Source organism: Sminthopsis crassicaudata, chromosome 5 (genome assembly GCF_048593235.1).
Source record: "Sminthopsis crassicaudata isolate SCR6 chromosome 5, ASM4859323v1, whole genome shotgun sequence".
NCBI lineage: Eukaryota > Metazoa > Chordata > Mammalia > Dasyuromorphia > Dasyuridae > Sminthopsis > Sminthopsis crassicaudata.
The window spans coordinates 186,418,886-186,442,492 of NC_133621.1; the positions used below are offsets into that span (position 1 = coordinate 186,418,886).

Genomic DNA, 23,607 nt, shown 5'->3' on the forward strand with positions numbered 1-23,607 from the left:
ATATCACAAAGCCTAAAAATAAAAGAAAGGGAAAAAAATAACTTGCTTGTTTGACCCTAGTTGCTCTATAAATTGTTTCCAGAAAAGAGTTATCAGAGGGACTTTCATAACTTTGCTGTTGATTATTCACTATTCAGGACATATTCTCAGTTGGATCTAAATTAAAGAAAAAAAAACCTCACCATTTGTTCCAATGATAAATGTTTGTTGAATTAAGTTGGATTGATTCCTACTCCCCAAGCCAGTCTTTATCCAAGAGATGAAATTTCCTCATAGAAGAAGAGTTTATGGTCCATTCATTGCCCAAGTACCATTTTTTCCACATAAGTAACTAGTTCAGAAGACCAAAAAAATGAATAAATCAGGGACAGAAGCAAGGACCTTTTGTCTAAAGCTCTTTCAGATGAGCTATTTCAGCATCACACTGAAGTACTAAAGTGATGGATTTAGAAGGTAGAGATGGCTACATAATACAGAGCATGTTAAATAAACCTACCTATCCCAACAACAAGGTGAAATCATGGTTACATTTGGCATACAACTGAAATAACTACCTCAACAATAAACCTAGCTTCCATTAGATACATATTCAAGAATAGTGAAGGTCCCTGTTCTCTCAAAGAGGGTAGAAAATGCAAAAGGAGACTCCCACAGAAATGAAAAATGGGGTGTAATATTGATACAAACTCAAATTGTAAAAACCTACTACATCTAGAGGCAGTTAGATAATGAATCTCAGACACTAGGTGTATGATCCTGGGCAAATTATTTTTGTTTGCCTCAGTTTTTTATTTTGCAAAATGGGGATAATATTAGCATCTACCTCTCATGCTTGTTGTAAGAATCATATGAGATATTTGTTAAATGCTTAGCACGAGACAGTATTCGGCACATAGTAGGCTCTATATAAATATTGATGATGCTTCTAGTCCTGAAATATTACAGCAGTTCTACAGGCCTCTATTTACTGTTCATCTACACAGGGCAGAGAGACTAATTCATTCATGCTGAGACTTCATGATATAGTGAAAAGAATACTAGCTTAGAAGTCAAGATCCCTGAGTCTATATATACCTCTAAGAATATTCCCCAATGTCCTCCAGAACAAGGAAATCAATAGGGATTGTCCTAATTATTCAGGGGAGGACAGTACTGTAACAAAGAAAAAAAAATCTACTGATCAAATAAAAAGAAGCTATTGATACTTGTACTGGGATGGCCCCATAGCAGTTAGCCCACAAGAAAAACCATGTAGAGAGAAGAGGTAATGGAAGTGATCAGGACAGAGCAAATCTAAATAAGCCATTAGGGGTTTAGTGAGGTCATGGTTTCGATATTGGGATGCATGAGACAAAATGATACTGGGACAGTCACTGTCGTTGACTGTTCTATGGAAATAAAATGTTAAAGTACCAAGTTTGATATTTGTATGTAAAAGGACATCTTGCATGTAAATACATTTCATTTCAATTTTATAAGCCCATATTGAACACATACTATGTGCACTATTCAAGACATTCCAACTGAGAACATTTGGATCTAAATTAAAAAAAAAAAAAAACCTCACCATTCGTTCCATTGATAAATGTTATTGAATTAAGTTGGATTGATTCCCATTGGTTCATGATACCAAAAAAAGAAAAAAAAAAGATATTAAGAAGCCCTGTCTCAGATTTTAATCCCTTATTCAGAAGGACTTTATTCATATACTATGAATATACTATTCATATACTATTCAATGACTTTCCCAGGATACAATAGTGTTTACATTTCTTGGTTCTGGATTCAGTGTTCTTTCTGTTTTTGAATCTTAGGATGATGCCTTTAATGATGCCTTAGAATATTAGCAAATACTTTAAATGCATTCCAAACCATATCTTTATTTTAGAGATATTTAGAGATTTTAGAGATGAGAAAATTGAGGTCCAGAATGAAATATTAGCTTCCCAATTAGTAGCAACTTAGCAGAGACCAGACTCCAACTCTCCTGATTCCTATTCTAGGTATCATAGGGAGGTAAGGTAGAGACTAGAGCTGAACCTTCTATTATCATGATGCCCTCTTAATGGAGAAAGACCCTTTCTGAGCAAGAAAATGGAAAGCAGGTTATGTCCATTTTGCTTTTCTAATCTGCTGGCTGCCCTACATTCCTTTAACCATAGCAGTATATCTAAAACCTTTCTCTTAATCATGTTACAAAATATTTATATGAATAGTTGTTGCTATTGATCCTTTGTTATTGTTATAAAGAATCTATTTTTAATAAAAAGCATATACACAAGGAAAAAATAAGATGCACTTTGTTGTTTGGTTAATGATGCTTATGGAAAGCCATTTGAATTTAGGCAAAAGTTCTGGCATTTAGGAGCAACTCTCCCAAATTTTAGACATATCTAAATCATCTTTGCAAACTAAACCAATAAACTTATGTCAACCACCATATTGCCTAAGTTCAGAGGTTCTCAACCTGAGGCTCATGAAGTTTTAAAAAAACATTTATAATTGGTTTCCTTTAAGATTTTATGATTCTATTTTATATATTTAAAAACATTCTGACAAAGGGTTCATGATACCAAAAAAAAAAAAAAAAAAGATTAAGAAGACCTGTCTTGGATTTTAAGCCTTTATTCAGCAAGGACCTTATTCATGTAATTTTGGGGTGTGTAGAACTAAGAACAATGCTGTGTGCAATTATGCAATGTATGATGACTTTCAGAAATGATGATTGTTGGTAATGGAATGATGGATAATGTTAGACTAATAATGACATAGACACCCATCACTCAAGCCCAATGCTCCACTCCTGCTGGACTGACTACCAATTCCTGACCCACCCCCAAGAGAATGTAGAAAGGACAGGATGCAGAATTGCCTGATGTTTCCATTCAAGACACCACAATCCAAACTCCCAAACAATACTAATGTTCTTTTCCTGACTCATTGCAGGTCTTTGGCCTGGTCACTGAAAAGTCCCACGCCTTTAAATAATCCAGATGGCAAATGGCTTATGGCAGTGTTGAGAGCATTAATTCATTCATGTTTATAAAAAAAAGCTAACTGCAATTCTTGGATGGGAACTGCTATATGCTAAGAAGTGCAAATATTTGGATGAGTACTTTGCCAGGGCGAATTTCCTGACACGAAAGATCTAAACTAAATGCAGATGCCCAAATTCATGATGATATTTATGGAAGTTGGACTGGTAGACTTATGCCATTATAATAAAAATTAATTTAATGTCAAATTTCTGCAGCCACTAAAATTCTACCAACCTGAAATAATACTCTTGGAATAAGAGAATTATAAGATATATTATAAATTAACAAGAAACCTCAGAAATCCACCTGAAAATTTTACAAGTGGTCACCCCTCCTCTGCTTGAACATCTCAAAAGAGGTTATCATTTTCTATACAATTCTTCTCTTCTCCAGACTAAGCCTCCCCAAACTCTTTATCTGATCATCATAAGGGATGGTGTCAAAGCCCTTCAGCATCCTTGTTGCCAGATTTTAGATGCTGGTCAAATTATTAGCATCCTTTCTAAACTGGTAACCAAGATTGAAAAAAAATATACCAGATGGAGTCCTAATAGGACAAAGGACAAAGAGACTTTTCAAATTTCCTTAAATCTGCAACTTGTAGATCATAGGCCTTTCTTTATAAGTGGATGTCAAAGAGTTTGCTAAGAACTTACTTAGCTTTGAGTTCTGTGCTTCTTTCTGGCTATGGAATTCCATGTTTTACAACTCACAAAGCATTGAGGAAGAAAAGTCATAGAAAATTATGGAGAAAAGGCAGGCATTTGTCTGAGATCTCCCAAGTTTCCCTCCAACTTTAAAGAACAAATAGATTTGGGGATGGCAGAACCTACAAAAGAATACATGAAAGAATTTTCCAGCCAAAGACAACTTAGAAGATCAGCAGGAAAGATCTATCATGGCAGGATGAGAAAGAAGTACAGTCTTATGCCAATAAAACCTCAGCAAGAGAGCGGGAGGTTAGGCTCTGTCAAGACAGCAATGAGCATTACGGATGACTGAAGGGACTATAGCAGCTTTTAGAGCTCTCAGCCCACAGACAACCAAGTCATCAGTAAAAGGAATCTCATTGCAGGCATTAGGTACAGAACTCTGATGCATGGGCTATATGGGGATCTGGATCACAATCTTGGGTGGAAGTCCTAGGGTGAGGAGAAGCACTAGTTATACTACAGAGGGAAGCTGGTCACAGTTCCAAGATGGAAAAGAGTGCTTTTAGTCATGCCCAGGGCAGGAAAATAGTAAACACACCTCTACTTAGATCATAGCACCTTGGAAAAACTAAAAACCCTCAGAACTAGTTCTGAAAACAGTTAACAAAAAACCCTGAAGCTTGGGGCAATGCACCCTCCAACCCAGAAGCAGAACCCAACTTTAGCATAAAATTTAAAGGTAAGAAATAGAATGGGAAAATAAGCAAATAACAATAACAACAAAAACAAAAACAGAAACCTGTAGGACAGATTATGGCCATAATCACAACAGAGATAAAAACACAAATTCAAAAGGAGACAACAAGATCAAAATTGCTAAACCCAAAGCCTCAAAGAATACTGTGAATTGAACTCAGGTTCTCTTCTCCAAAAAATAAAATTCTGAAAGAGATCAAAAAGGATTTCAAAAATAAAACAAAAGATATAGAGTAAAATTGAGGAAAGAAATGAGAGTAATGAAAGAAAATGGGGGAGGAGAGGGCACAAAAATGCTAAAGAAACTATCACCTTAAAGAATTCATCTATTAATTTATATATCTTTGACAGTCAATTCATATATATATGAACTGTGTCCAGAACTGTATTAGAGAAAAAGAGCATGCTGTATTGCATTAGGGAAATGTGCTCTATTTTCAATAATTCCAAACAGTTCTCTGATACATTCATCTAATACTATAACATCAGCGATGATACATGCTCATCATAAATCATGAACAAAGAATCAAAAAAGCAGATTATCCAAAAAGTAATGGAGAAGTGTAAGGTAGGTTTCAATAGGTACCAACATATCACCAATGGTGACTCTTATACAAAAAAAAAACAACAAAATAAAAGACTTTTTAGGAAAAGAATGCTTGGGGAAAAGAACCCGTATAAGGCCTAACAAGGAGACAGCACAGTACTGCTCTGCCATCTATAGAAGCTTAAATGAGCTAGAGCTTTGGTAGGTCCTTCAGGCCAGAATGATAGTAAGACATTGGGTGAAAAGAGAGACTGGATTGCAATCTCTACCACAAGAGGGAGTAAGTCTGATAGACTTTCCATTATAAGGAATCGAGTCTCCTATAGCCATAACACAGTAAGAAGAATATGGAAAGAGAAAAGGAGATGGGCTCTGCTCCAAGCTGTGTCATTAACAAGCTATATAACTTTGGGCAAATAATTTGACTTCGCTGAACTTGAGTTTACATTCTTGTAATTTAGTACAGTAGGTAATTTTATTTTGCACTTAATAGGATTTTTTTCCAATTATATGTAAAGATAGTTTTCAACATTCATTTTTGTAAGATTTTGACTTCCAAAATTTTTTCCCTCCCTCTATTCCCAAGACAGCAAGCAATCCAATATGCATTATACACATACAATCATGTTAAATATATTTCAAACTATCAATGACCTCCTAATCACAAAAGCTAATGACTTTTTCCTTGGTCTTCAACCTCCTTAACCTCTCCTTTGACACTGTTTATTACCCTCTTCACCTTGATTTTCTTTTCATTTTAGGTTTTCATGATATTGCTCCCTTTGAGCTCTTCTTGTTTGCTCTGCCCTAATCCCTCTTCTTCCTCTATTTCATAAAATGAAAGTCCCAATGGTTACAATTATTATATAATATTATGCAGATGTCTTCCAAAGCTATCCATATAGCTCTAATCTCTATCTCTCATCTCCGTCAATTGGACATCTCAAATTGCACATGTTATAGACATCATAAACTCAACATATCCAAAATTCATTATCTTCCCTCCAACTCAAACTCTCTCCTCTTCCTAACTTCCCTATTACTGTCAAGAGTACAACTATCATCCCAATCACTCAGGTGTAAAACCTAGTTGTCATCCTGAACTCCTCATTCTTTCACTCTCCTTTTTCCATATCCAATCAGTTGTTATGTTTTGTCAATTCTACTACCTAATACTTCTCCGATAAGTTCTCTTATTGACATTGCTACCACCCTAGTGCATGCATGTCTCACCTCAAATTTACTACAATACTCTGTTGGCTGATTTTCTTGCCACAAATCTCAATTGCAACTGATCTTTCATTCAGCTGTCAAGCTGATTTTCCTAAAATGTAGTTAAAATTATATCAATACCACTAGTCACCCCTCATTTAATAAACTCTAATGGTTTCCTATTGTGTCCAGCACCAAATAGTTAATCCTCTGTTCTTTTAAAATAATAGCTCTTTATTTTCAAAATAAGATGCAAAGATAATTTTCAGCATTCACCCTTGCAAAACTTTGTGTTCTAAATTTTCCCTCCTTTTCCTCATCCCCTCACCTAGATAGTAAGTAATCCAATATATGTTAAATATGTGCAATTCTTCCATATATATTTCCACATTTATCTTGCTGCACAAGAAAAATCAGATATAAAAGAAAAACAAATGAGAAAAAATAAAAATCAAGCAAAGAACAACAAAAAAAGATGAAAAGCTATGCTGTGATCTACATTCAATCCCCATAGGCCTCTTTCCGGGTGTAAATGGCTCTCTCCATCACAAATCTATTGAAATTGGCCTGAATCACCACATTGTTGAAAAGGTCCATGTTCATAAAAATTGATCGTCACATAATTTTGTTGTTTCTGAATTCAGTATTCTCTTGGTTTATCATTTCACTTAGCATAAGTTCATGTAAGTCTCTTCAGGCCTTTTTGAAATCATCCTGCTGATCATTTCTTATAGAACAATAATATTCCATAACATTCATATACTATAACTTATTCAGCCATCCTCCAGATGATGGACATCCACTCAGTTTCCACTTCTATGTCACTATAAAAAGTGCTACTACAAACATTTTTGCACATGTAGATTCTTTTCCCTTTTTTTATGATCTCTTTGGAATACAAGCCTCCAAGAGACACTGCTGGATCAAAGGATATACACAGTTTTTATAGCAAGTACTTTGGGCATACTTCCATATTTCTCTCCAGAATGGTTAGATCAGTTCACAACTCCATCAGCAATATATTCCTAGTTTTCCCAGATCCCTGCCAACATTCATCATTATCTTTTCCTATCATCTTAGCCAATCTGAAAGGTGTACAATGATACCTCCAGAGTTGTCTTAATTTGCATTTCTCTGATCAACAGTGATTTAGAGCATTTTTTCATATGACTAGAAATTGTTTTAACTTCTTCATACTTTAACCATTTATCAATTGGAGAATGGCTTGTCCTTTTATAAACTTGAGTCAATTCTTTAAATATTTTAGAAATGAAGTCTTTATCAGAATCCTTGCATGAAAAGATTTTTCCCAGTTTTTTTGCTACCCTTCTAATTTGCTTATAGTATCACTCTTTATGTCATGAACTCATTTCAACCTTATCTTGGTATAGGATGTTAGTTGTTGGCCAATCCCTAGTTTTTGCCATACTATTTTCCAGTTTTCCCAGCAATTTTTGGCAAATAGTGAGTTCTTATACCAGAAGCTGGGATGTTGGGATTATCAAACATTAGATTATGTAAGCCATTAACTATTGTGCTTTGTATACTTAACATGTTTTGATCACTTACTCTGTTTCTTAGCCAGTACCAAAAAGTTTTGATGACCACTGCTTTATAATATAGTTTTAGGTCTGCAGCTAAGCCACCTTCATTGGCATTTTTTTCCATTATTTCCCTTGAAATTCTTGACCTTTAGTTCTTCCAGATAAACTTTATTATTTTTTTATCTCTGTAAAGTAAATTTTGGCAGTTTGATTGGTATGGCACTAAATAAGTAGATTAATTTAGGTAAAATTGTCATTTTTATTATAATAGCTCAGCCAATCCATGAGCACTTAATATTGTTCCATATGTTTTGATCTGACTTTGTGTTGAAAGTATTTTGTTATTGTGTTCATATAGTTCCTGACTTTGTCTTGGTAGGTAAACTCCCAAAGAGTTCATATTATCTATAGTTATTTTAAACAGAATTTCTCTTTATATCTCTTGCTGCTGGACTTGAAAAGCTGATAATTTATGTGGATTAGTTTTTATCCTGCAACTTTGCTAAAGTTGTGAATTGTTTCTAGTAGTTTTTAAGTTCATTCTCTAGGTTTCTCTAAGTGTACCATTATATCATCTGCAAAAAGTGATAACTTAGTTTCCTCATTACCTACTTTATTTCCTTTAATTTCTTTTTATTTTCTTATTGCTAAAGCTAACATTTCTAATACAATATTGAATAGTAATGGTGATAGTGGGCAACCTTGTTTCACCCCTGATTTTATTGGGAATACTTCTAGATTATTCTCATTACATATGATGCTTGCTGATGGTTTTAGATAGATCCTACTGATCATTTTAAGGAAAACTTCATTCATCCCTATGTTCTTTAGTGCTTTTAATAGGAATAGGTGTAGGATTTTGTTAAATGTTTTTTTCTACATTTATTGAGATAATTATATGATTTCTGTTTGTTTATTGACATATTCAATTATGCTAATAATTTTCTTAATATTTCTTGGGTTGGACTCCATACAATATACCTGTAATTTGAATTTCTACACATCAAATATCACAAACTACACGAGAGTGTCTCTGATATTCCCAGTCAGTAATATCTATCTTCCTTCAGATTTCTATTTTATCACATTGTATAATTAGATGTGTATGTGTGCCATTATAGTCATGGATGAACTGTCAATTTCATGAAAGCAAGGATGGTGCATGAAATGAAAATTTTTATTTTCGTTCTCCTCCCAGTCAAAGTATGGTGCCAAGCACACAGTAGGCATTGAATGTTTATTGAATTCCATAAGAAAAATGTCTTACTGAGGAACATGGCAGAATTAAAAGCTCCTATTTCAAAGAGACACATAAGAGAAGCACAAAAATTTAGTCATCTGCTGCTTCATGCAAACCAAGTACAAGGCAGATTTTAGCATTAAGATCTCCTTTCTGTCAGATGTGTGCTTAACTCAAAAGTACAGCAGAAAAATCACAATTCATCCTCTCTTCCCCAAAAAATCAAATGGTAGTCCCTAATATTTACTAAGAAAGTCTTCATGTTCTAACATGGCAAAAAAGAATCATTCCTGTGCTGGAAGTCAGAAGAACTGTTTTCAAGTACAACTTATAATTTTCATGTACTATGTGACTTTCAGGAAGTTACTTCCCTCCCTATGGTTCTCTCCTAAACCAGTAGGGCATTCTACATAAGGATGGAAGGAAGTAGGGAAGGAATCTTAGGCAATGACTTAGGTTACATCTTTTAATTTTTTTAATCAATCATTAAGTTTTGCTTTACAGCCTCAAAAATATATCTATAAAACTCAAATATCTATCAATTATTCAAAGTAATTTTATATGTGAGGAAACTGAAGTCCAAACAGGTTAAATAATCTATTCACAATGACTTTGTCTAAAATATGTGTGTTTTTCTATTCTTATCTGTACACATTTTGTTCCCCTCCAGTCAATAAAACATAAGCTCCTTCCTTACGTTTGGGGATTCTTTCATGTTTTGCTTTTACATTCACAGTATCTAGCATAGCCCATGACACATATCATTGTTGCTGCAATTTCATCTGACTCTTTGTAATCCCATTTGAGGTTTTTTTGGCAAGATACTAGAATGGTTTGCCATTTCCTGCTCCAATTTATTTTATAGATGAGGAAACTGAGACTTACCTAGGATCACAAAGCTAAGTGATTGAGGATAGATTTAAACTCAAGCAAGAAGATGACTCTTCCTGATTCTATTCATTGTATCACTTAGCTGCCTCTATGAAACACAGCAAATATTTAAAAATGCTTCTTGAGTGACTGACAAAGTTAGGCATAACAAAAGAGAGAAGGTGTCTTTATTCAAGAGATTCAATGAACAAGAGGGAATAATTATCCAACATATGGGTCATCCAAATCACATCCCACCTTTGTCCAAAAACGTAGAGAAAAGAAATAAGAATCCCACCATCATCTTTCTCAGGACCTCCCTCTTTCTCCTCTCTAAGCTTCCTGTTGTTGCTGTCTTCCTCCTTGTCAAAAGCAGCAATCATACATAATGTATTTCCTATGTATGTTTGCTGCTAGTGCCAGAGGCATCTACTGTAAATGTTTTAGCTACTTTAACTTTAGATGAGTTCTCTTTTGAAATAACTGTCCCCAGGCTTGTGTGCTGCAACACTAAATTAACACACATCTCATCTGAAGTTCTCCTCTTGGCAAATGTTCTTCTAGTTTCAATGCTTCTTATAAAACATTCATTGAGTATAATACAACAAGCAAGTCAAGGGAATACCTGGAGGACAGGTCCTTTCATCCTTATAGGTTAAATACTTGACTGAAAACTAGTTCTATGATGTAAATTCCAGGAATAAGTTAAGCATATTGTTATTTTTAAAGTCTCTTTAAATGCTGGTAAATGATTCAAGCAAAGGTTACATTAGCATTTGTACTTGCCACACAACAGTCCTTCAACTCGCAAGTATCAACCATGTTGGGAACTTCTTTCAAAATAGTTCTTCCAAATTAGTTTCTCTTTTAGAACTAAATAAAAGCATCAAAACTAGACAAGACCATAACAGTCATCTCATCAAATCCATTTATTGTACACATAAAGAAACTTAGGCTAAAAGAGGTCAATGTTCAGAGAGCCAGTAACTGAAACCTAGGTCTTTCAATTCCGTATTCAGTGCTCTTTTCATTTGACTACATTTGCAACAAATTGGTCAGTCCAATGATTATTTATTTCTCCTTCATTTAAAGTAACATTTAATAAATACTTATGATGTACAAGAAAAAGGAGCTACAAAGACAATCTAACTACTCGTGCCCTTGCCCTCTACTTAGCCACTGAAGGTAAAATTCATTTTATACATTGTTTCCCCCAGTATAAATGAACTCCTTGAGAGTAGGAACTCACTTTTTTTTTATTTGTATTCCCAGCACTTAGGATACTACTTGACACATAGTAAGCACTTAATAATTGTTTTTAATCCATTCATCTTATTTTTTTCAGTGAAAAACAATCCCTTCCTATAAAATATTGCCATTTGATTCTAATATAGAGAAACAATAGCCAGCTAGACAAGTACAAAGAAGAAAATATGGAGAAGTGTAAAGGGCTAGAACTGAGCAATGCACTTGGATAATGAAGCACGTAAGACTAATTGCCAATTGGACAGTTCCCTATTAACTTGTTTGAAGGTTGACCCTCCCCAGCTGTTCTGTGCTGACTTGATTGGTGGGACAAAGAGGGAGAAGTGACGTGTGTAGAAGAAATAGGAGGAGGAGGGAGAGGAATTGAGATGCAGAAGCTGACTCAGTCTCTCCTGGTGTTTGAGGTAGCTAGGCCTAACTCCCTGTAAAAGATCAAGAATAAAGACATTTAGTGATCCTGACTCCAGCGGATTTCTGGGAAGACAGAGTTCCAGCAGAGAAGGGGGAGAAGGAGGAAGCAGAAAAAGAAAAAGGGGAAGAAGGGGGAGAGGAAAAAAGCAAAGGAGAGAGAAAGTAAGAAGAGAGAGAGAGAAGGAGTGGGGGAAAGATGAAAAGAGAGACAGAGGAAGGGACAGAGACAGAGGCAGAGATAAAGAGTGAACATGTTTTCAAGTATAAAAGATCAGGATCAGGAAAAACTCTTTGTTGCAGGCACCATCTCAATTAATCCTTGAAAGAAACTAAAAATTCTGAGAGCTAGAGAAATGAGAGATGGAATGCTGAATTTGGATAGAAGTATACAACCAGTATAGCATAAAAACAAAGAGTAAATGAAGGGGAATAATGTGAAATAAAGTGGGAAGATATATGAAATAGAATGGGAAGAGAAGACTGAAGTTAAACAGTTCAAACCTTTGAATGCCAAGTCAAGAATATTTTACCAGAGAAAATAGGGAGACAATGAATATTTATGAATAGGGGACTATTTGAATGACCAGGTATGATCATATTTATGCCTTAGAAGGTTATTTTGGCAAGTGAGGGAGGTTCTAATTAGGGGAAATAATCAGTTTTGGACAAACTTTTGGAAAAAATATATAGAATGGCATATTAATTTGCATGTGTCTAGAAGTATTTGCTCTCTATTTTCTAGAAGGTATCAGGCAAATGGCTATTTATCCTCTAACATAGTCCTGAGCTAGGGAAACATCAATAAATAGAAATGTAGAAGCCAGAGCCAGGAACTTTTCCTTGCCTTGTTATTTTTCCTCTTTCTTCAAGGTGGAAACAAAGTTCTGCAGAAAGGGATTGGAATGTTTTTTGCTTCTGCAATTCACAATAAAGACAATTTATTCTACTATATCAGATTCTAGATTGTGAGCTACATGAACTGATAATTCTCTTTCATTATTTTCCCCAAAACCTATATTTTTGAATTCTCCTAATTGTTCAAAATTACATTAAGACATTATTCTTGGTTAAATCTCCCTTGCCACATGAACCAATCAGTTGCTAAATCTTGTCTTAACTGTCTCTGAAATATTTCTCATTTCCCTCTCCTTTCTCTCCTCACACAGCCACTGTCCTAGGTGAATATTTATTCCAAACCTAGAATATACTTTCTATCTCCTGTTCACTTCTCAAAATTCCTTGTTTCCTTCAAAATTCTACTCATAACACTTTTTTTACATAAACCCTCTTTTGATCTTTCCTTAGACATAGACAAGACATAAAGTCTTTCTTGCTTACTATCCAAAGATTAGTATCCTTCTCCTCCAAAATTTACCTTATATTAATCATGAATATATTTTGAATTTGTTTGTTTATGAATATATTGTCACTCAAATAGAATGTAAGAGAAGAACCATTTTGTTTGTGTCTTGTGTTTCCAGCACCTAGGAGAGGGCCTAGAAAAGTATTTGTTGATAAACTGATCCAAGAGTATCATCTGCCACTCATCCATATTTATCCTAAAATCATGTAACTTTGCCAATACCAGTTCTTTCCTCTGTAAAATGGGAATAATCATATTTGGACAACCTACTCTATAAGGTTATTTTGATAAAAATTATTTTGTAGCCATATAAATATGAATGAAGGGATTTTAACCTTCAAGAGATAATTTAATCAATACACATATATCAAGAACCTACTAAAGTGTTAGTCACTGTGTTAAATGCTGGGAATAAAAAGAAAGACAATCAGAAAACTTTATTATAATATAATTATTATATTATTCTGTTATAGGATTAATTGATGGTAAAGAAATTTACAAATTCTTGGTGCTAGTACTAGCTCTTGACCCTCATTAAGAGAGGCAGAACTTTTAGGAAGAAAGAGGTGAGAATTTCCCCATATTTTGTTCTTGTCAATTTGTATCTGAAATGTTGTATTCAGTTCTGAGTACCACAGAAAATGAAGATTTTTGATAAGTTGTCTATAAGTAGGAAGCCAGGAGGTTTAATGCCTTGAGTCTATTCTACAAAAAGATCAGTTGAAGTAACCAGGGACATTCAGCTTGGAAGAAAGAAATCTTGGACAGATATGAAAGCTCTCTTCAAGTAGTTTTTATTCATCTGCCAAAAATGGCTTTTATACATAGAGGGATTAGGCTTATTCTTTTTGCTCCCAGAGGACAGTACAAGGAGTGGTGGATGAAGGTTAAAAATAGGCATATTTAAGTTTGAGATCAGGAAAAATTTCCAAGTAGATCTAACTATATGTAGAATAGGTTGCCATTGGAACTAATGGGTATCCCCTAACTGGAGGCACTTTCGGACAAGGATTGAATGATTACTTTGAAGGGGGAATAGTGTCTTGTATTGTATTTTGAGGGAGAGGTATAAGATTTGGACAAAATGGTTTTTGACATTTTGCTTTCTAACTTTAAAATTCAATTATTCAGATCATACCCATGGAAATCCTAGTTTTTATTTGGATTTACATTTTATAAACTTTTTTTGAAAACATTTCTAAACTTAGAAGTTATTTAGTCTAATGCTGTACAATATGAAAATGAAACTGAGAATTCTCAGGATTTTAGAGAAGATGTAGAGGAGAAAGAATGAAGTAGAAGAGGTAAGGGAAGATGGAGAGAGAGGGGGGAATTAGAGAGGGAGAAAGAAAGAGAGGGAGAGGAGATGGAGAGAGAGAGGAAAGTAGAGGAGGAGAGGGGAGAAAAGTAGTAAAGAAAGGAGAAAGGGAGTAGGGGAGAACCAAAAGCCAGTGTAGGTATAAAATCAAGGCAGGCCTAGGAATTATAAAAGACAGAGTCAGGGTCACATAATAAATCTTGAGACTTCTTTGTTGTTTATCACAGAGCTACCTTTCCTGCTTATTTACCAAGTTCTAAACTGTAATATAAAATTACTTAAAAGTGGGTGCCAGAACTAGAGTAATGGCTGTGTGAATAAAGAGAAGGAAATTCTTATAAGAGATATGACTGGTGAGGACTTCAGAGAATAAAATGAGTATTTAAGATGAAGAGAGTAACCTCAATAGAAATAGGAAAATTTGAAGATATAGCCTTAAAGAAAACACCTTGAGTTTTATATTAAACATTTTTAATTTGAGGTGCTTACTGGACATCCAGAAGGAGATATCCAGAAAGCAATTGGTGATATGGGAGTAGTCAAAAAAAGTGTCGGATTAAATGTACAGATTATGGGTCATATGCTTTTAAATGGTACCTGAATCCCATGGGAACTATTAAGATCTACAAAAGGACACAAGTAGAAAGCTTTGTCTGGGAGTACTCATACTAAATCAGAAAGAGATGGACAGTTATTTTTTTTTTCCCTGAGGCTGGGGTTAAGTGACTTGCCCAGGGTCACACAGCTAGGAAGTGTTAAGTGTCTGAGACCAGATTTGAACTTTGGTCCTCCTGAATTCAAGGCTGGTGCTCTATCTACTGCGCCACCTAGCTGCCCCGAGATGGACAGTTATCTAGTGAAGAAGACGCCAAAGAAGTGTTCAGACAAGGAGGAAGAAAACCAGTAAAGAGCAGCATTAAGAAAACCAAGTGAGCCAATGGTATCAAACTGTATAGAGAGGTCAAGAAGGATAAGAACTAAGAAGAGGTTAGTTAGCACAATTTAATACTGCTATTAAGTTCAGAGTTCAGTTTGATTCAGGTGATGTACAGAAACTTCATTGCAAAGAATTGGTAAATGAATGAGTAGTGACAAAGTAAAGACAGCAAATACAAACAAATGTTTTAGGAAATTGATAATAAAAGGGAACAAAGGGGGATTTCTGAGATGACAGCTTTAAAAATGGCCAAATCAAGAATTTTTTTAAATTGTATATTTGTATTTTAAGGATAGAGCAGAATATGTGAACCAATATGCTACTATATGAATCCTAAAATTTCCATCTTCCATCATCTTCGCCAATTGTATGGATTAGAAATCATATAAAGACATAGCAGGTAAGGTAGCTGTGTGAACAAGAGGCAGACTGTACAGCTCCCATAAACTTGCATTTTAATTAAACCCTGAAGTTTGTACTAGATTGAATAATGATCACAAAATCCTTGGAGAAAATATAATGACTTCTTCCATCTCAGAATGGCAACAAAGGTCAAACAGCTAAAGGGCAACAGGGAAAGGAAATACCATTAAAATCAGTACCAGCACAGGATAACCTTTCACTATAATCAGAGATGGTTGAGGATCTATACATCCCACAAGGCTCTATTAAAAGGCACAAGATCAAATACCCTCTCGAGAAAGCCCCAGAGTTGTTAGAAAACCCCCCGTCTTCCCTCCACTCCTGCAAGGACCTTGAAAATCCTAGGGAATGGCAGTAAGCAGAAACCAATTCAAAAACTATAGGGCTCAGATGGGGACACTCAGGGTCCAGGGATTCTGTTGTCCTCACACAAGGGGGCTGAGAGGATCTGATACATAGTACCACAAAGAATCAGGATCCTAGCCCTAAGAGCTAGAGTTGAGATTAAGCAGGGATAACCACTTCACCTAAAACATCAGCAAGGGGCAGAACCCAGCTTTAGTATAAGTCCCAATTCAAAAACTAAAACTAAAGAATATTTAAAGCAATAAATTCACTGGAGAATATAAAATATCATTTAGATCTAGCAGTACCCCCCAAAGAAAGAATGATTAAATCAAAAATAAGTACAAGTAGGGATTCAAATGAAATATATTTAAAAGCAAGTGGCATGAAATTTAAAAAAATAATATAAGATTCTTTGATACTATGAAAGCAGCTACTTATTAGGTCAAATCTAAGTAAGCCAAATAAAATAAGTGGCTTATTTATTCCCAGTCTAGGAAAATGCAGAACACTCTGAAAGCACACAGGATTTAACCAGAGAACTCTGCCCTTCATTACCTGAGTGAACAAGGCAAGCCTTTCTTGCCTCAGTTTCTTCATCTGTAAAGTGATGGGGTTGGTTTTGATGCATTCTATAGTACCATCCAGTTGTGAATCTATGATTCTTTGTAAATAGGAGGCAGGGAGAAGGAGAAACACAGGATAAAGAGAAATTAACCGGGGGGCGGGGGGAAGGGGAGCAGGGTTGGAAAAGTAGGAATAGAGAAGAATAAGGAGGGAGAAAGGAAAATGAAAGAGAGAAAAAGAGAGAAGGAAAAGAAATACTTCAAAAGTATTTGAAATGAAGAGAACAATGAAAATAATACCATTTGATGAATATTCTCTTATAGTGATGCTATTGTTGTTTGAGGTAGTGGTAGCAAAAGTAATGATTATTTTTCCTAAGAGCAAATTGATCATTTCCAAACAACACAACTCTGAGCAAGCAGAAAGTCTCTCTGTCTTGTACTGAAGTCCTGTTAAAAAGAAAGTCTGTATTCTGTTGTTTTTTTTTTAATATCACATTCCTTTGTCTTTGGATTTGCATAATTTTGTATGTTAAGATGGACGTCCTAACTCTGAATATGTAAAATGAAATAAAATTAATTCAAGAGAAATTTGAATTCAGATACAAGATGCAGCAAGGGAAAATGTGAAAAATAAATAGATTTTTAAAAAACTCATCATTTTACTCAGTCCATATTTGGCAGGAACAAAAACATAAAAGCAAAGGGTTGGAAATAGATGAGGAAAATAGAGGAGACATACACCATCTACTGTATCTTCTTGAATGTCTCCAAGGCATCATTCAAGTTCAAAACACAACACAAATGAGGGACCATAACCATTATCGTATGTGTGAATTTTCAAGGATTCCCGTGTAAGCAGCAGGATACTAGAAATTGTAATAACTTCTTAGATGGCTGAACTGTGGCTTGCTACTTTATACTATAAGAGCAATTTTGTGTCATATCCCCGAAAATTACTATTGAACTCAGAAGTTCAAGAATTTGATATAGTCAAGAACAAAGTTTAGATTGCCTCCCTTCCTTTCCTTTGTATACTCTATTTACTTTTCATATAATAATAAAAAAAATTGTCAAGAACAAAACACTGACCAAAGTATGACTGATAACTGTTTCCTACAAGTCTTATCTGAAGTAACAAAAGGAAATATCCTACTCTCATTTATTTTACCTCTTCAATGAGGAGGAAATTAATCCATTTCCAACATTCTAACCTTTCATTCATCAAGTAGGTCCAGAAACAACAAGAAAATAACCTTGGGAAAGCTAAAATGAATAAGGACAAGTAAACACCAATAACTTACCTCGTCATCACTCTCAGTTTTATCTGTTTCCATTTTCTGGACAAGAGATTTATTCTCTTTCAGCATCTTTTCTCGAACTTTAGTTTCATACTCTGGTCGGGAGTGTTCCTAAACACAAAATAAGGGAAGGAAAGAGAGATGGTCAGGAAATTTTAAAAGAAGAGTTTTTAGCCAGAGGAAAATAGCCAAACATCACAAATACATGAAAACTATGGTTCAGGGTGGGCAGGATAAGCCATTAACTGTTACTCATCGATCACAAGGAGTGGGAACCAAAAACACAACAGTGAACAGGGAAGAAGGAAAACACAGACATTTGTCACCACAATGAAAACCAAACCTTAGTATTCTCCTTGGTACAGTGCAGATGTTAAGAAAAGAAAGAGGATACATTAACAGGTCAGCTGCTTCAAAAGAAAACCACATGCTTTTTATCACAAACAGTTTAGCTGAAAACATAATAGTGATGCTGGCCATCCTACCAAAATCAGCTTTTACCCAAAACATGAAAACTCGGTCATCTCTGAGGTAGAAGACCAGATGCATCCCTTCCACTTGCAAGCAAAGCACAGCTATTTGAATTCCATTATTTTACTTCCCCAAAGAGCTGATGACAAACATCAAAAAAGGAAAACATACAGATAGCCAAGATAATAATAGGATCAGTGAGTTGAGATGAGAGGAGTCATTGGATCCTAAAACAAGTAAAGGTTCAACTATCCCTCCTATTCCTTAATTCCATCAATAATTTGTTGAGAATATTAGTCATTAGGCCATCTTTCTCCACCAAATCCCTGAAAACCATCCTCCAAAATGATTTTTATACCCATCTAGTCAGCCATCTTGTGGACTAGAAGGGAAGATCCCAACAAAGGAAAAAAAGTACTTAGAAAAAAAATTTTGGATCCTTTTTAGTTCTGATTCTAAGGTACAAGGCATATTTTTTCCTTAGGTGAGAATATAGGAAAATGAATAATAATCAATTATTCTTAGATGCATTACTGAAACCAAAATCTAACTGGAATGGGCAGGGAATATCTGGAAAAAATACTGGAAATTAGATGTTGATTCCAATTTTATTTGTATCCTTACTATTTGCATAACTTTAGAGTGATTTAACCTTTTGAAACTATATAATTTCCTCATTTATAAAATTAGATAGTTATATTTACTAACCTCCAAATCCATTTCTAGCTTTAAACTAAGTATATCCTTCCAAAATCCCATTCTTGCCTCAATCCTCACCTCCAAAACTCCCATTTAGATCTAGAAATCTACATTTTTTCCTTTATTTTCAAGACTACCTATTTACTCTAATCACTGGATTCAGAGCTGGATCCAGATTCAGAAATCATCAATCCAATAGTTTTATTTTATAAATGTCAAAGAAGGTTAAGTGATTTGGACAAAAATCAACAAGTATTTTACTCTGTTTTGCACTTAAAATTCACTACTGTGTATAATAGCAATCCTTTATTGATATCTTGCTCCCTGATTATAAGTTCCCTAATGATAAGAACTTTATGCTCTCTAAATTTTTTGTGTCCTTCACTGTACCTACACTGTAATTGTTTATTTAATGCCTGTTTTGTTTCAAGTATAATGGCTGGGATTTAAATTCAGGCTCAATAAATTGAAATCCCAGGGCCTTTTCTATTATAACACATTATTACCATTAATTTTCATCTCATTCCAGGCTGGATCCGGTGTTCCAGTTATGTAAACTTGTTAATAATAACTTGCTTAGGAGTATATCTCCAAATTATGTTCCCTCTTGTCTTCAATTCTTCATTCAGATCACTTACCTTTCTCCTAAACATTTCTTCACTCATTTTCACAACCCTGTTCAAGATTCAAACAAGAAACCATCCTTGACTTATGCTACCCTACTTTATGGTATGCAGTACATTAATTATGTGCTTTTTGGCAATAGTTCTGTTATAAACTCCTTTAGAGATGTGAGGTCTATCTTTATTTCCTTTCCCATAATGGGAAATACAAGGACCTACACCCATTGGACCCTTCCTCCATAGTGTGACTAAATTGATTTGTAGAACCCCTCCTAACAAAAGGGGTATCCTTGGTTGTATCTGTCCACTTAACAATTTTTTTCAACTTTGGTCGAGCTTCAGCTTGCCAAAGATTTGTATAATCAAATATTTTCATATATAACCTATGAAAATGATGATGATGATGATAGCAGTTCACGTTTCCATAGTACTTTAAGGTTTACATAGCTCTGTACTTACAACATTATTGAAAAATTAATATCTCAGAGCAGCTAGGTGGCGCAGTAGATAGAGCACCAGCCCTGAATTCAGGAGGACCAGAGTTCAAATCTCATCTCAGACACTTAATACTTCCTAGCTGTGTGACCTGGGCAAGTCACTTAACCCCAGCCTCAGGAAAAAAAAAAAAAAAATTAACATCTCCATTTTGCATATGAAGAAACCTGGACTCAAAGAGTGGTGCTATTGTGATTAGTGTCTTAGCTAAGACCAAGATTCTAATTCTGGGTATTCTCTAACTATATGTGACTTTGAGCAAATCATCTTATTTCTTTGAGCCACTGCTGTCTTACCTGTAAAGTGAAATGATTGATCTAAATGATATTTAAGATCCTTTCAAATTCAAAGACTGGAGGTGTTTGGTTTGGAGGTTATTGATTGCAACTTCATCATTGGGCAATCTTGGGCAAAACACTTTGCTACTCTAGACAAAGGCCCAAAGACAGGTTTCTTCACCTTAAAAATCAGAGAATTAGATTAGCTGCTCTAGAAGCCCCTCAAAGTTCTCACATTCTTTGAAAGAGAGACAACTAGATTAGTTAAGAAATCAAGAAATAACTGATATATGTAGCTAGCAATTTCTTTGCCTCAGGTCACAAAAAAGTACTCCAGGATTCAAGAACTTCATTACTAATTGTAGTCAGAAAGAAAATCATTTTGGCAAAGTTGGAAAGACTAAGAGATTTGGAGTCACGGGAGGTACCGACATTTGAATTCTGGCTCTGTTACTTATTACACGTACCTTCATGTTTTCTATTATCATCAGCACCCAACAAAACACCAGTTGTCTCATAACACCCTGAAGCAATTTTCTTTTTAGTTTAATATTATTTGTTCTGGAAAACTTGTCTTTAGGAGAATCCACCCTTAACCTTTTTGTTCTTATCCTAGTTTCCCACAGCCAAAACTATCTGCCAGAACTTTTGTTATTCTTTCCATCAATTTAAGGAAGATTTGACAATCAGTTCCGTCACCTCATTCATACGCCATTCCTAAGATGGTGCAAGCAATCTTACAGAAAATACTTGGGCATAAACATAAAAAGTTTGACAGTAAATACCAGCGTCTTTGAGAGACCACTTATAGCCAGGTAGTAAGATTAGTGTTCCTTGTCTCCAAGGAAACAAAAGTCCTAAAATACCATTTATAATTTTTAAAGATTTACATCTATGTTAATCAAGATTTATCTGATTCATTGCTTTTATTCTGATTGGAGATAGAGAGTTGACAGGGAGAAACTCCAATTCAAGGTTACCCCCCAAGCCCAGTGCTTGCCAGTGATACAACTTTGTTTCATAGAAGATGATATTGAGGTAGCTGAATGAAAATGTGGCTTAATATGACTGGTATTCCAGGGGCATCTCTTTCAGGAAGGCATGCAAAGAGTAGAAGCATCAAATACCAGATGTTTTCTCTCTCTATCCCCCATCTCCTCCTCAAGAAAGCAGAAACTCCCAGGGGAAGAGGAGAAAGATGTATAAGAAAACTTACTTCTTCCTCTTCTATGCCAGTCAGGTCCCAGAAGTAGCCTAGTCTCATCTGTAGCCGCTTCCAGTTTTCAAGAAACATGGTAGCTTAGGGTGAAGAAGTGTGTATGTGAATGAGAGAGAAAGAGAGAGGAAGAAGAAGATGAGAGGGAGAGGGAGAGAGAGAGAAATAATGTTAAGTTAATTCAGGCTTTTCAAGATAATGTTCCTTTCTACCCTCATGCTTCAAACTGGAACCTGTCCTGTCCCCTTATAAAATTTAATTTTTCCCTTTACTTCTAAATAAAACCAAATCCAAAACAAATATTCCACATTTTTAAGTACCAATAGATATACAAAGAACCTCACTTTCCTCCCATACACATAGTTCTATCCTTAAATTATAGAAATCATGAATGAAAGAAAAAAGTCTATTGGCAGTGGAATGATGACAACAAACACAGAATGAATTAGGAAGATTCTAAAGATGTAAAAGAGGTTCACAAAAAAAAAAAACTACATCTATGTATTTTTACTACTGTACAATCTCATGCTCTGGGTTTGGGGGTTTTTGTTGTTGTTGTTGTTGTTGTTGTTGTTTACTTATTTCAAAAAAAAATTCTAAGCATGAACTAACTCCATATATCTGAAAATTCTTTTGTCCTTAACCTCATGTGACTCAAAAGAACCTCCACAGGACTATAATCCAACTCTCTTTCTTCTCTGAGGTCACAGAGGTAGTAAGTTTCAAATTAGGAATCCATATATTCTTCATAAATCTAATGATAAACTAAGGAGACTTTGCACCAGAACAATGAGTATTGTATTTGTATTTCCAGGGTTATCTGGCAGAGTGCCTGACACATAATGAGCTTTAATAAATACCCTATCTATCTTTCCAGTCATCCATGTAATCCAGTTATATGATATAGAAATAATAAGAATGAAGCCCATAAGAATAAGGAAGCCCATAGTTTACAGGATTAGGGAGATATTTTGTCATACTACATCTCAGTATTGTGTTCAATTCTGGGTGCCACATTTTATGAAGAACATTTGTTAAGTCTACTGGAAAAAGACTGTAGAATTTCATTTTACAATAGCAAATATATTGGAGGCACCTAGGAAATGTATTTGATAGAATGATGGATCTAGAATCAAGAAGACTTGAATTGAAATCTGAACCCAGACACTAACTATGTGACTCTAGGAAAGTCACTTAACCATGGTTTGCTTCAGTTTCCCCAACTATAAAATGGAGATAACACCAACTATTTTGCAGGTTTGTTGTGAGGATCAAATGAGAAAATGTGCATAAAGTGCTAAGTACAATACTTGTCACTAAGTACATGCTATATACTATTCTGTCCTTTCTCTCTCCTATAAATATAAATTTTCAATCATTTTGGATTATCTGCAGCAAATATTTAATTTACAAGATTTACATTCAGTGTTAGACATTCAACAAAAATTAGAGAACTGGCTTGAATTGCATTGAGGTTAGCTAAATAATTCTCACATATACATTAAAATAAAATTTTCTCTACTTAATCTTAAAAAAAACAATATACATACACTTGAAATATGCATATGCCAAATTTGGGGATGAGCAAAGGGAGACAAATTTTCTCCTTTCCCCCAAAAAATGTTCATTGGGATACTGGAGAGGAAATGTTGAAAAAGAAAGTAATGGAGAGAAACATTAAGATAGGGAAATTCTGGTGAATCTGCTCATTTAGAATTAAAGTCCCTCTGCCAATTTTTTCTAAAGCATCACTCACCCCATAAGGCCATGAAGATGGAGAAAAAGACAGTAGCAGGGTTGTCAAATAAATGACTAGCCCGTGCTGTGCCACACGCTGTACTGAGGTTCCAATAGTCACAAGATTTGTCACAGAGCGGGCACATCGTGAAGGCATTCTGCTGATCACACATCTCTCTGCTGTAGAATACAAAAAAATTGGTCCAAAACCAGTTCATGAGTAATTACACATTAATGATTTGTACAACTGAATTATACAACTTTTATAAACATCCCAATCATTAGCAGACTTGAAAGA

The 23,607-nt window shown here is 34.9% G+C and overlaps 1 protein-coding gene across 2 annotated transcripts in view; it reads right to left on the reverse strand.

The window, feature by feature from the left end:
- The window catches only part of ANO2 (anoctamin 2), a 531,090-nt gene that overhangs the window by 201,572 nt on the left and 305,911 nt on the right, over nt 1-23,607 (reverse strand). For both annotated transcript variants that reach the window (XM_074269016.1, XM_074269017.1), the window contains 3 exons: nt 23,329-23,489; nt 21,573-21,655; nt 17,794-17,901 (listed from right to left, as the gene is read on the reverse strand). In XM_074269016.1, coding sequence (XP_074125117.1) covers nt 17,794-17,901; nt 21,573-21,655; nt 23,329-23,489 — 352 coding nt within the window. The remainder of the gene's footprint in view (nt 1-17,793; nt 17,902-21,572; nt 21,656-23,328; nt 23,490-23,607) is intronic.